The sequence below is a fragment of the Micropterus salmoides genome, unplaced genomic scaffold, assembly GCF_014851395.1.
Source record: "Micropterus salmoides isolate LMB-PRFRI ecotype aquatic unplaced genomic scaffold, ASM1485139v1 Ms_hic_scaffold_22, whole genome shotgun sequence".
In the NCBI taxonomy this organism is placed as follows: Eukaryota; Metazoa; Chordata; class Actinopteri; order Centrarchiformes; family Centrarchidae; genus Micropterus; species Micropterus salmoides.
The window spans coordinates 12,808,297-12,822,591 of NW_024041373.1; the positions used below are offsets into that span (position 1 = coordinate 12,808,297).

The 14,295-nt window shown below is 40.2% G+C and overlaps 1 protein-coding gene across 4 annotated transcripts in view; it reads right to left on the reverse strand.

The window, feature by feature from the left end:
* adgrb3 (adhesion G protein-coupled receptor B3) overlaps positions 1-14,295 on the reverse strand; it is a 114,031-nt gene that overhangs the window by 12,126 nt on the left and 87,610 nt on the right. For all 4 annotated transcript variants that reach the window (XM_038737754.1, XM_038737755.1, XM_038737757.1 and 1 more), the window contains 6 exons: positions 12,196-12,322; positions 11,281-11,384; positions 11,072-11,174; positions 3,005-3,155; positions 1,174-1,243; positions 723-789 (listed from right to left, as the gene is read on the reverse strand). In XM_038737754.1, coding sequence (XP_038593682.1) covers positions 723-789; positions 1,174-1,243; positions 3,005-3,155; positions 11,072-11,174; positions 11,281-11,384; positions 12,196-12,322 — 622 coding nt within the window. The remainder of the gene's footprint in view (positions 1-722; positions 790-1,173; positions 1,244-3,004; positions 3,156-11,071; positions 11,175-11,280; positions 11,385-12,195; positions 12,323-14,295) is intronic.

The following is a 14,295-nucleotide window of genomic DNA, read 5'->3' on the forward strand; positions in this document are numbered from 1 at the left end:
CTGCAGAGGGTTGTTCCTGCAGAGATTAGCTTGTGTTCCTCTAAAGTGTGACTTCAAGTCACACTAATACGTTAAGTTTAGTCAAAAGAAAAAAGAAAGATCTGATATGACTGTATTTCAAATCCCACTACAGAACAGAAGTTTGACAAAGAAAAATAGTATTCAGTATTCGATGTCCTCTGTCCCTTTGTGATTTGCATAGTCACATTCTTTGTGTAATTTTCTCTGCACAACAATGTAAATACAAGTTGATTAAAATATCCCAGTTTATTAGATTTTGAACAAATCTAATGCATAAATACTCCAGAAACTCACAGTTACTTGGAGCACTGTTATGGTAAATGAAAGGGAATTACTTGAGCACACTGTCTGATGGGATGCTCAGAGTGTGTTACTCCTGTTAGGCACTTTCATAGCAACATTTTGTCGAGTTTCAACACAGCGCTGTAGTACCAGATTGATACTGGTAAAACCATGTTATGATTTGTGGGCAGAAAGTTTTTTTTATTATTATTATTCTTGTAATTATGTATAAGCTACACAAAGTTTTGTGTATTAAGATGGATTTCTCCTGATATTGCTTGAACAGGATAGCTGGATACTGTACAAAAACATACAGAATACTGTACTTGTATATAAAGTTTGTCTTTGTTGTGAATTTACAATTCCCTTATTTGGAGCATTTTCGAGTTAAATCTGGACTTCAGATGACTGAAACATACCAGAACAACAGCAGCTGCAGGTCCAACAAAGGCATACAGAAGCCCACCCTCCAAAGACAGCCAACAGCTGCAGGGAAAGTAGGGGGAAAAAAACAGTTAATTCCCACCAAGACATTAACATTAAGTTAATGGCGCACACCATCATACAATTGTATTTCCCTCAACTGTCAGGGGAAAAGTGCCATATGCTGTGACTCTATTTCCAGAGTTTCACAGGATAATAAAATGCTAAAGAGATTTTAAGCAGTGTTTATGCTTTTGGTATCCAGCAGGGATACAACTCACACAAAATTGGGGTCTTGCTGCGCTATTTTGAAATTTGATTGGGTTCAGGGGACTTTGTTTACTTATATTTAAGATATGATACTGCGGAAGTACTTAATCATTACTCTTAAGTCTTTCCATGAACCTACAGCATGTGTACTAAATAATGAATACAGAAAAAACTTACTATAAGGGTGTCCCATAGCCCTTTGTTTTGGTGAATCCCATTGAAACAGCAACCACTAAAGCTGGTAATCCTTAAAAAAGAGAAAACAATCAATAGTTATTCGAGCAGTTGCTTGTTAGAACTGGGAGCATAAGCCGAGTCAGGCTCTACGCCTGTCAGTCATTACACAAAGTGTTCAGATTCACTCCATTAGAAGTTACAGCATGAGACTATACAATCATCCGAGTATTTGATCAACTCTGTGCATTTCAATATTTCAATCAGCATGCTGTGCAGTATTCCAGTAAGTGGCAGAGGAGAACAGACTGCACTGTGCTTTGACAAAATGGCAGCAGTACATCGAGTCTAGAAAACCACGTAGTGAAATTTCATTGCTGTACTGTAACAAATGTCACCCTCCACACCTTTTATATGACGGGATTTTTTTTGCTGTATGGCTCCTCATTATAGATTGGTGTAATGGATTTGGTCCTTACTACAGTGTGCTCAGAATATTAACGCCTTTCCTCTCAGAGGAGTGCGGGCAGGTGCCATTGATGTAATCAGTTTCCTGGAGGCACGAGGCGAAGACCCTGTGGCAATCCTGTGCCTCTCTGCAGTGCTGAAGAGGTAAAGAGTGCCGAGTGTACACAAGCACGTCATGAATCAACTCGCAGGTAACAGCCTGGTGGAGACGTTGCACTTCGAACAGGCTGAATCAAGAGACAACAGGTATTACGTGCTGCTCACCGCCTCAGAAATCAGTTTTGATAATGTTTTATGTGTTCTGTTTGAATACAGGTGGTAATCTGTAGGGGGTCAGTCATTTTATGTTCATGTCATTATATGTGTTCATATTATGTAATGCATTATTGTTTCACAACAAGACGCTGACTGTCTTATTTATCAGCAAATTGTCTGTTATGGTGTTTTTCTTTTAGAAATCTATGTGATTGTAGAACAGCCTTTGTCCATTTTTTGCAGCAAACCGTGGCACTGCAATGACTAAGAGAGCCTTGTTTGTTGCTAGGTAACAAGAAGAATGAGTGTGGGCTCTTTCATAATCAAATTGATTTTTTTTTTAAAGGAGAGATTTCTAGTAGTCTGTAAGAAAGAACCCTTTGGCCGAGGATTCAGACTGACATTTCAAATCTTTCAAACTTGGATACAGATATTCTGACTCCCTGTTATTGCCACATATGTATAATTGTCATTATTTTCTTTTCTTTTGTGATGTGATATTTAAGTGCAGGGAACACAGCGTGGGAGGCAGGAGAAACGTAATTATCTGAAGCCCGGACTGACACAGCAAGGATAATAAATACATTATATTGGTTGTGCCTGCATTTCTTTTGTGATATTTCGGAAAGTATTTCAGAATATGTTTAATCATACACCTCATACTGAGCCCAGTTTGAGTATACATATATGTGTGTATATATATATTTGATACATTTTACCGTGGCAAACATTTCATTCTATTTCTGAGCATCGCAGATAAAATGTATTCTGCTGCAGTGTAAATGCTCGGCTCACGCCCTCTTTATCAGACATAAGGTCATTCCAGCCAGCTATGGGAGAGCCGCACCGGTCTGTCTCCCCCCACTGCTCAAGGCCAGTCCATTTACCCAGCCCTCAGAGAGCTTGACTGGAGCACAAAAGCATCACAACAAAGAGCATGATAGGATGGAGCTCTGGCTGCCGCACAGAGAGGAAGAGGATGGCGAAATGAAACAAAGACATACAGTTACTTGGAAAGACACCTTGGTCAGAGACCTTGAAGGAGGATATGGCAGCTGCGAGGTATGATGAGATAATGAAGGGGTTTAGGGAGACATGTTTGCTTGCTTACCCCAGCCCAGACACAAAAAGCGCTTGCGGATGAGCCTGGTCCGGACCTTTCCCGTCACTGCCATGTAGGACTGCCAGGCCTCTGTGAGGACCCAGCAGAACGATGCCAGGAAGAAGAAGTGCAGAAAGGCTGTTGTCATGATGCAGACTCCCTATTGATACAAGAAGACAGGGTCAGAAAGAGATACAATCCAACAGAGCTTCACATTTGTGGGACAGCTTACTAGAAAACCATTACCTATAATACAGCTAATACAAAAATGGAGGTGCAGCTGTAACACAGTAGCGCTGCATAACAAAAACTCCATCACATTCCACAAGTACAGAATCCTGTGAAGCAAGAGGCTCCCTGCAGATACACATCGATTATATTGATATTTCTTTATACCCTTGAACTATTCTTGCAGCTCCGACAGCTTTTGCCTGTCTAGACCATCCACTGAAGTACCATCATGTGCAGTGAATGAAACAAAGCGATCAGTTTAAACTGCAGCAACAGAGGTGGCAATTGTAGTAAAGATCAGAGCCAGGTTAGCTGACACAGAAAGCCATGGCGTAGCATTCCTCTGCTCTAACCCTCATTAGTATGCTGGGGATCCCACCTGAAGGCATGTTAGCCAAGGTCAACAGTTTAACACAGAGCGGAGAGGAGCAAACCACAACACAGCCTAAATGATGCAGAATGTGCACGTCTGAGGCAACAGATTGTATTCAGGGTTGCAGCCACGTGTTTTAGCTTCATTAGCTTGTCCACCTTTGTCCCGCGGAGAAGCATCTCCAAATGGGACTGTTTAGAAGAGGATTAGAAATAAAGGAGTATACTTAGGAATTTTGTCATTGCACGCTGACATTTGTGAGATGTGAGTGAGAAGAGATTAAGCCCCCCCGCTCGATTGTTTGCCATGCAAAGCTGTGGTAATCAGAGCAATGGTGCGACGAACAGGAAGAAAATATTGAAGTGTATCATTTCATCTCAGGGCGTCCACACCATACTGTGAGATCTCCCATACAGTTTACATCCCCACTGAGAAATCCATCCATCACCTGTAGTGTTCATGGGGTTCATACAAGACAATTATCCTGCATTACATCATGCATGAGAAGTGGGAAATTCTGTTTACCCACACCCACGAGGGATATTAATTATACGAATGTGGAATCAGGTAGGAAACTCATGTGCGATGCATTCAGGTGCAATATGTATGGTATAATGGCGTATTTCTGTCTGTCTTTGATACTTAAATGTAATTGGCAGGTTTGAGGTTTTTTAATGGCCAACAGTCATCATCATACAGTGTCAAATGAGTAGCCTATAAAATACAAACACCCTGCTTATATTGATGAGACACAGAATGAACATGATACAAGATTGGCAATGTCAGACCGAGTGCTGTAAGCTAACTAACTAGCTATGTCATCACCTCAACATGTACTCATTTCACCACTGGCCAAACCTGGTTGCAGAAAAGAGAAAAGGGGAAATATTTTCTGTCATTGTGGCAACCTAGTCATTTTTTGCGGATTCCTTACTGTTAGAACATTGACAAGATCAGCGGTGTGCTCTTTTAAAGAACATACACATTCTCTGATACCTAGGTGCTAAAAATTCCAGCCTCTTAAAACATATCTGCCAAAATATTTCTGATATACTGTGATAGTCAACTTTATCAATAGATTCTAAATGGAAATCTGGGCAAATGGTTTTCTTTACATTCTTATAAGAATAGTGTTCAATGTTCAGATACTATAGATGTCCCATAACAGAAAAACAATTCTTCTTTAGTGAAACATTTTAACTCAGGACACTTTGGAGCTGCTACTGTTGCAAAGATGAAAGTATCAAAGCAACCCATCGAATCAAAGCATACAAAGCTCCCGTTACACATTGCCAACTGCCTAAATGCTAATTACAGGTGCGCACAGCTGCTTTTGTAGAAATCACACATTCTGTGGGATAAATCTTTCTTTAATAAGCTTTGAATGAGAAATAACACTTACTGTGCAATATAATGGTTACATACTGCATACTTTCAATATGGATTTCAGAATTTTGTGATCTGTATGTTAGCATACTTCTGTGCTGTATGTGATTATTATTGGATAAACATGACAAGCAAAGAGGGAAGTCTTATATCAAAGTAAAAACAGCAATATTACATGCTGATTTTTAAGTGAAGGAGAGTGGGTCTGGGATATACAGTAGTATACTGCCTGTAGGCTTACGTCCAAAGCTAATTCTAGTGTCTAGCGCTGTTGCTCATGTGCTGTCCAAGGTGCTGAAAATAGAGCCTGCCTTGTTTCCCGGAAACAGGTCATATGCAACTGTCACTTGGGTGCCTACACTATCCAGCCTCATTAGTGCACAAAAATAAAAACTGTGCATCTGAAAAGAGAGAAAAGTACTTTATGGGGACAAGATGATACCACCGGTTGGACATAGGCAGTCATACAAAAACAGGGTTGAAACCTAGAGTTCACACTGCCCTTTAGAAAGGCAAATGCCAGGAGATGTTGAGCGTACTGTGTCAGTATCCATGGAAACAGAGGAACTGAAGAAAGGGACCACATTAAAACATCGCAGAGCTTATAGAGATGGAGGTAAAGGTAGGGGCTGATGGGTACTTCAAGTAAGTTCAATAATGGCAGTTTAAGGTCAGGACAGGAAATATGAAGAATTTCTTACCGTGGCCTGACTAACCTCTGACTAAAAGGTCTGGGCCGATTCTCAATACCCTCTATAATATTAAGAAGTGAAAGCCTAGTTCCCATAAACTGTTGCGTGCTTTGCTTCATAATGCAATGACAGGCCACTGGGATGAAGAAAAGCAGCAGTGGCATATTTTTGAAGTGAAACATAAAACAGGATTTCAGTTTTGCTTATAGTAAGGCTGAGAACACCCTCTTCATAACTGGATTAAACTAATGTTGACTTGGGGATTAAATCATTTTCCTCAGAGCTCCAGGCATTGCTATTTGCCAACCGCTATTCAGTATTTAGTGATTTACATGATTTACAGATTAATTCTATTGTATACAAATACACTTAACTGGACTTGAAGGTAACTGTAACATTTAATACATATTTTCACTTTAATTTTAATAAGCACTTAAAGAGATGTAAGAATTAGCTTGCTGAGTAGAAGTACATTAAATGTGCTGTATACTGTATATATGCTGTACAAGAATCTGAGCCAGACCTTATAACATCGCTTCTATCTTCCTGACCGTTCAGAATCTGTGTGGGAGGAGGAGGCTAGTTGTTCTTTTGATTGAAGCACCCTCTGTTTGAATCAAGCAACAAGTGCCCCGCCGCATTATACAGTAGGTGCTTGGGTAGAGGACATTAAAAACTCCAAACAACAAAGTGCTGGTGGTGGTAGCAGCAAAGTGTTGTTGAACCAGAGAAACACTGAAAAAAAAAGCATTGCCGTTGCCACTACAGTCAGAGAATGACTACTTTTCCTTCCTGTTCTATAGATGTACCTCAAACCAACCTGGAGTGAGCGCTTACTTTTGACACGTCTACTCCTGCCTACTCTATGTCAATATGTAATGCCCTTAAGGCTTGAAACAACGCATACAGTTATTCTTCTGAACCTCAGCTGCATGTTGATTTTGCCTGTTTCTGGTCACCAAACATTAAGTCACAGTTTAACTTTTCAAATGCAAAGCAGAGACAAATCAGATCTCTAAAAATGTACTATCGCTCAAACGAGCAACCTGCAGTTAGTTACTGCATGTGTCATATACAGCACATATATGACCTTGAGCATGCCTGTTTCATATTTTATAAACTTTATAAACTTGTATAAACATGTATAGGAATGTATTTTTTTAAAAACCTTTTGGTACCAAGTAAAAAAAAAAGGTTTCATTCTTCGTTTTCTTAAGACTCATCAAAACGGTCAGGGCTTTTGATTTTCAGTCCGCTATCACCAAATAAAGTTGCAACCAAAAGCATATGGTGGGGCTGAATTTACCAATGCTGTGGGAATTATAGCATGTATAATTCATATCCTCAAAAGGAGGATGTGAATGGTGTCTTATGAGAATAACATTTTTTGACAAGATTCCAGTTTTGATAAGCCATCTGTGCTGATAAATGACATGCTGTGTTTAAACAAAAGGTGATATGTTTTAATCTCCTGACGCATCAGGAGGTTCAGGGTCCCAAATATCAAAAGCAGATAAGGTGTACAAAGCTGTTTGTCTAAAGAACTGTGTCAGCTCACAAAGCTGACCAGATGTGACTTTCTGACATATTAAGAGCTATTTTTTTCTCTTTAGCCAACAGGAACATCCTCTCTAACTCCAAGACCCTCTAATCCTACCTTCCCGAGCAAAACCAACAGTAACTTCTTCTCTTTGTCTTCTTTCCATAAACTGAGATGAACAACGACTGAGGACAAAGGAAAGGCACTGACAGGCAAAGGTGACTCACTGACTTCCTGCTCCCAGTGGAGACCTCCACACCAAGGAGATGATTTCTATTAGACGATGAGCAAGTCTGAATCCACAAACAGTGGAGCCAATTATATGCACTTCTTACAAGAGATGGAGGAAAAACAAGTGAGGCAGTGTCAGGCAGCATGGCAATTAAACCCACACAGGGGGTATGTTTTCCCCTTTTGCCAGCCTACCGCTCAAACATTGGGTTCTACAGTATGTCTAATCAAACAGATGAAATATGTCTCAAATATTATTACAACAGCCGAGACGCAGTCAAGGAACAAAGGGACAATAGTAATAAATTCACTGTCCTGGACGTTTTGTCCACAATTTCCTGGAGACCGACAAGATAAGCTTTCAAACTTGACTGAACCAACTACAATGTATTCTACTAATGTTGATGATGGGCCTCAGAAGCCCCGGCTTGGTTTCGAGGTTTCTAATTAAAGTTTTCTTCTTGAGGACAAGAGAAATGAATAGGAAAGATTCTGGTTTAGCTATCTGAAAACCTCATAGTGTAATTGAAATGAATTCTGTTTTTAAAAAAAATGTGTCCATAATAATACAGTCCAGTGCTCTAAAATGTATTGGATGTGTATATACAGAAGAAGCCTCTGCTGTGACTATATTTAAAGTATTTAGAACTGCATAATAACACATGCAATTATTTTAGTTTTTGGACACTTGAGGGCAGAGCAGCAAGCTGTAAACACAATACTGACATATTAAAAATGTGATAATTTCACATCCAAAAAATGCAGAGCAATATTAGCATCTATTTGGACTCATGTTTCTAGCCACCAAATTAATGTAAGTCCAACATTCACTCTCCTTTTAAGTCCTCCTCCTTTTGGTGTCCACCCAAATGCTATATTCCACTATTTTCACCAGCTAGACGTCATTTGGTGCTGGACAGGTTGTTAATATTTAAACTCAACTGCCAAACAAATGCACCCCTCCCTTCAGTGCTCCCTGCTCCAGAAACTCCACCCCACCAAATTTCAAATCTCTGAGGTTTCCCCAGTGTTAAAACACCTTCGCCCTCGCCTGTTCATATAACTTTCTTCTCAGACCTTTTCCTTATTGGCTGTTTCTTGGCCATCTCTCCTTCTTCATAGTGCCTGGAGTCCAGCTCATTTGAATGTGCAGGTGTATAGAAATCTCTTTCCCATTGCCCACTTGCCCCCATCACTCCTGTGCACGAGCACCAACTGTTGCTGACTGGCTGGAACAATTTTGTGGAAGGTCCACACCACTTTATCACTCTACAGACCCAGGGCTGTGTTGGAAAACCAGATTTTTTTTAGGAAATATTCGCTGAATTTAACAAATAGTGTATTGGATAAGAATCACTTACTATGCCTTTATTGCTCAGAATAAAATGATCACAAATTAATTCAGTCGGTGTTGCTTTAATCTGGCAGTCTATGAGTCAGTCAAGGTGGTTTGTTGAGTCACTCTAAGAGACAATGAAATGACATCCTCAGTATGTCAGTAGATTTTCTGAAAACCACCTAATCTCTTTGCAGATTTCAGAGACAGATATCTTATTAGGAGCATGCAGAGTGAGTATTCCATGTTAAGTGGTGGTCTTCGTAATCAAGACAGGAGATGACTGGAGCCCTGATTAAATCTGACAAGGCTTCAAATCAGCTCAGCTTTAAAAATGCCCTGAAGCTTTGTGCATTCATAATCTTGTGTGCCAGATTTAAGGGCAAGCAAGGAAACAGACCAATTTATCATGTTTCCATGCTGCTTTATTTTTCTTTTGTTATTCTTTGAAATTTAAATGGTGTGCATAATATGAACCAATTAGGTTTCTGGTTAAGGGTTACAGCTAGTACACTTTGTCCATATTTAATCTATAGAGTCACCAGGAGCCAGACATTGTAGTTTACAGAACATACTTCAGACTTTTTTTTTCGTTCATTCATTCATTATTCATGATTAAATTTCAGTTGAGCATAGGAAAATTAATGGAAGGAAGCATTTTGATTTATGAGAAGGGTCTGGCCCAATATGAGCCCCCAACTGCTGTAGGCCCATCTGCTCCCAGTCATACATGTAAGTGCAGTGCAAGTAGCCATACTGTATAGCACTAGCAATTGTATTTCTAATGATGGAATACCCCCACAGATTCTTGCAAGTATTTTAAAGGACTTTTGGCTCTTTTTTACATGTTTAACTCTTCTAAAATCTATGACTGCTGCAACATAAGAATGTCCAAATACTAAAACAATGGCATGTTAATGAGCCAAAAAAGTAAAGAGAATGGATTAATGATGGGAAACGGTGGGATATAATATAGGAAATAAAAACAGTGTGTTCCTTGTAAGAGGTAAAGGTATACTGAGAATATGGTTACACAATAAAATGGACAATGTGTCACTCTGTACTGCTGCCAAATGACTGAGAAGGGCATCTGTGTGGGCAGCTTGTAAATCCCAACTACTGTTTGCCAAACAATCTTTTACATTAGCCACTTGTTTACTGGACAGTTATGAAGCTGGAGAAAGGAACTGAACTTCAGCTCTCATTGACATCTGAACAAAAAAAACATTTCATGTCCCTCTGTGATGGCTTTGAGTCATTTCAGTAATGCACACTGCAAGGCAAATCCAAGTACAAGAGCTGCTTTTAACTTTTAAGCCACGCTTTATTGTCACCATTACAGGATCCTTTCAGTGGCGGCATCACAATAATTTCATTAGTCTTTCATTGACCAGTTCACCATGTCTTCTTGGGTGCATCGTGTCTGCTTTACTGCTTCTCCTTAACTGCCAAACTATCCTGACTTGTTCTTAACAATTGCAGCGCTTCATGTTTGAATCATAGCAATAGAACCACCATCAGTATTTCATCTCAAAGTGATCTACTATCCTTCTTTTAGTTTTCTTTATGGCCTCGCACTTTTAATTGCAATTAACGATCACCACTGTCTCAGTGCCAACAGATTGGGGTTGTCTCAAGTTTACCATAGGACAATGTAACACCTGAGTAAAGACCAATGGTCCAGAGCCAACACAAAGTAGATCTACATCTTATAGAGGCATTAGAAACACTTAATTTCCCATTTGGATGAAATGCGAGAAGCTTGCCTGCACAAGACCCAAAAGAAAATGAATGCTTCGCTTGAAAGAGTCTGCTTGTACTGTCAATGACAAAGCCAACATCTGGCATACAAAAGCATTATTTTGTAGATTAGACTTCTGGTAAATGAAGAATGAGACTTGTTGAGACTTCATATCTCAGCATTTTAAAAATAAGTGTAAAGTGGGCGAAAATGAATCAAATTGATGGGGACCTGGTGGATAAGATGGAGTTTCCACTGCTGTGTGTCGCTGTTTTTTTAAAGCATGAAGATATTCTGCATGATGAACTGTACCTTGAAGCTTTCAGGACACATTTTAATGTGGTGTAATAAAATGCTATAGATCTCAAAGAAATGCTCACAGTGGCCAGTACAAAAATAAAGAGTACTGAGCTCTATTCAGCCTAGACAAGGCCACTGAGAAGTGCCACTTAGAGCTTTCCACTACACCATTATCATTACTAGAGTTAAATTATTTTATATATAAAACAACCACTGGACTGCCACAAATCCTTAAATGACACTTACCACATTGTGGGTCTGTGTTTGTCCAACAAGGATCAATATATTTGAGCAGATTATAGATAAGCAGAAGTTGAGCAGGATGATGGATCGTTCAGATCGGATATATCTAAAGAAAAAAAAGAATGATAAAAGCAACCAAATCAGTTTGCAGTTGGATGAAATTACTTGTCATCATGTGGTTGCAGCTTGTGCTCTTAAAGTGTTGCAATTACCTCCATAGCACGGCATAGATCACTGCCAACGTGATCAAGGCGAGGCAGGACAGACCACAGCCAACTATCAATGTCACAGATGGGACCCCTGAGTACTCCATGGTCTGTGGAGGAGACAGAGTAAGACAAACCGGTCAGTAGGAGGTTGGATGTGGTTCATGCAGGACAGTAAATCTTTATTGCTGCCCAGAGAGGGAACCAATCAAAACAACCACCACCAATCTGAATAGTCCACAGTGGGCTTCTTAATATACTGTGAGGTTTGGAGTGCCTGCGTGGGCTTGAAGGTTGTTAAGGTACACGGCCAAACCCCCTCACCCTTTCTGAGCTAGCTTAAGATACATACATTATACACACAAGCCATGGGTGAATCACTACCACAAAATGCACTTTTATAGCTATATACAGCCTGATAGAAAAGAAGGTAATAGTTGTCTTTGTGCTATCAGTGCAAGTACTCTATGTTCTCAATGCTAATTACTTTATCTTATCAAGAAATGACAGGCTTCTGGTACCTTTATATTAGTCTTAGGGTTTCAAAATCTCACCCACAGAATCTGTCAAGTTTTCTGTAACATAAAATGTCATATTTTATAACTTTTATCCCTCCTCCCTGACCATATGTAACTGATGAGAAGAGGAGACACTGACACACAAGCATCAGCATGCACACACCCTCTGGCGTGCACGCGCAGGCACAAAGAGTTATCTAAATCAATGTGCAAACCAGAAATACCACCCCACAATATCCCTTCACTGCTGAATTACTATTTAACGGGATTAGCACACCAAAGATTCAATTTCCATTTGCACCAGCACACACACACACACACACACACACACACACAGGCAGCGTTTCTCCTTTACATTGGCCTATAAAACCCACCATGAATAACAAATCAATAGCCTACTTACTATTTCTCTTGGTTGCTGAGCCAAAATGGCGAAGGTAGATACACGATCACATAAGCATTTTGTATGTGATGCATCTGTAAGCACCGTTTTACATCCTTTTGTGGACCAGGCTCCCCAAGAATCGTTCCTGCAAGAAGAAGGCAGAGGCAATTAAGAGGTTTCAATCCAGCGGTGGCACGACTTCACAGGACTTATCGACATCGCTTCGGCTTTTTTGTTTTATTATTTATTTGAATCGAGAGAGCTATAGAGCCATATAGGCGGTTACATAAAAATAAAAATAAATAAAAAAGCGAACAGACACATCGACACGGCTCTTGTGTGGCTACAAGCAGCATTTCAGCTGGAGCAGATAGAGAGGCAGAGACACGGAGGAGGGGGAGGACGCACGGAGCTGTCCAAGCAGACCGGTGCTGATTGATTCGCTATACGCAGATAAATACCAACAACTGATATTAAATAAAAACAAAAAAAACACCATTATTCCCTCCTAATGCTTAGAGATAAGAGCGTTTATAGTTACCTGTATGGCTTTCTGCGTGATTTTCTATTCCTCTAGATGTTTCCCAAACGACTGTATTCCTTTTTTGTTTGCCTCTCAATGCCCCTGTTATCCCGTCTTTTTCCCTTTCGGTTGATTTTTCCCCCCCTCAGCTGTTTTAATTAGCAGCTTTTGAATGCTTCCTTAGGGGGATTTTCACCCTGGAAACGGTGGACAGCATCAGATTGATACTCTGTTCCTCTCTGCTGGCGTGAGAGGGGGAGGCTGATACAATGAGAAAATAAGCGCACGCTGTCGCAGTATCTGTTTATTCGGCTGCAAGTCTGATGACATGACGGGAATAAATGGTGTTTTGGGGTTATTCCTGAAAAACATTTTTACACGAAAGTTGTCGCTCCTCGGCGTGAATCGCTTTTGCAAAAACCCACTGCAGAACTAATACCACCCCGCGGAAGCAGCGCGAATGGTTGCAGCCAGTCCCCACTTCACACCACCAGCAGGTGAAATGAAAGGAGCGCTTCTCTTCCATTTGTCATTCGCCCCCACTCATTTCCAATCTTTAGAAAACTCGTCCTCATTGATTAGATATCCCATGTGAAAAACTTTATTGACACCAACATGGAACATGACTGCGCGCGAATCGGTCTCTGCCGCAGCACATAACCTGATATTAAGATTCGTGTCACAAACGCTCAAACAAACACCTGTTGTCCTACAAGACACCTTGCTGTCTTTTCACCCTAAAGCACAGGGTTCATCCCACTGATTCAGAACAATATACAGCGTACTAGCTGTTGATTTGTGTGCCAAGTGGCCTCTGCTGTGTGAAGCAATCTTGCTTTGTCATTTGATCAATATGGCAGCAATATGTATTATTGCTGGAAGGGACCATGGAGACCACAGGACTTTTACAACCAGGGCTGACCAGTACTCTGGGATGTCTATACACAGTAATGCAACAAGTTTTAATTGTTATTTGACATAACTATGAATTATTTAAAGGCAGTAAACAGCAAATGTTGAAAAAAGTGACAAAAATGGCCACATAGTAGGCTGTGGAGGAAGTACAATATCTCACTGCAGCAACAGCTGGAGCTCTGAATCACATCTTAAAAGGTCCACAGTGGATGGACCATTCTTCTGATTTAAATATTCGAGGATTTCTTCGATGGCTTCATAAAGGACAGTTCAAACACTGACATTTCATGATAAAAAATGTGAATCTAAAGTCAGTGGTGAGGCTCTTGAAGAAGTCCTCCTAAGTGTAATCCTACTGAATTGCACTAAATAATATGAATAAAAACAACCTAGATGGCATGAAAGAAAGTATTGAAAGAAAACAACACGCCTGACAGAGTAACCAGGGTGGCAAGACATGAGTCACCTCTAGGTGCAATAAAGAACCAGTAACCAATAGTACCAGAAAAGGAGCCATGCTTTTGGAACTTGGGAAGGACAGCAAACATAATGCCTTACATTGATGTATGACCTCCAATCACTGACAAAAAACATGTTGCTGATGGTAGCTGATTGCACTTTAATGGGTTAAAGGACTTTTGTAACAACACCTGCCCAAGAAGCAGACAAATATTATGCAA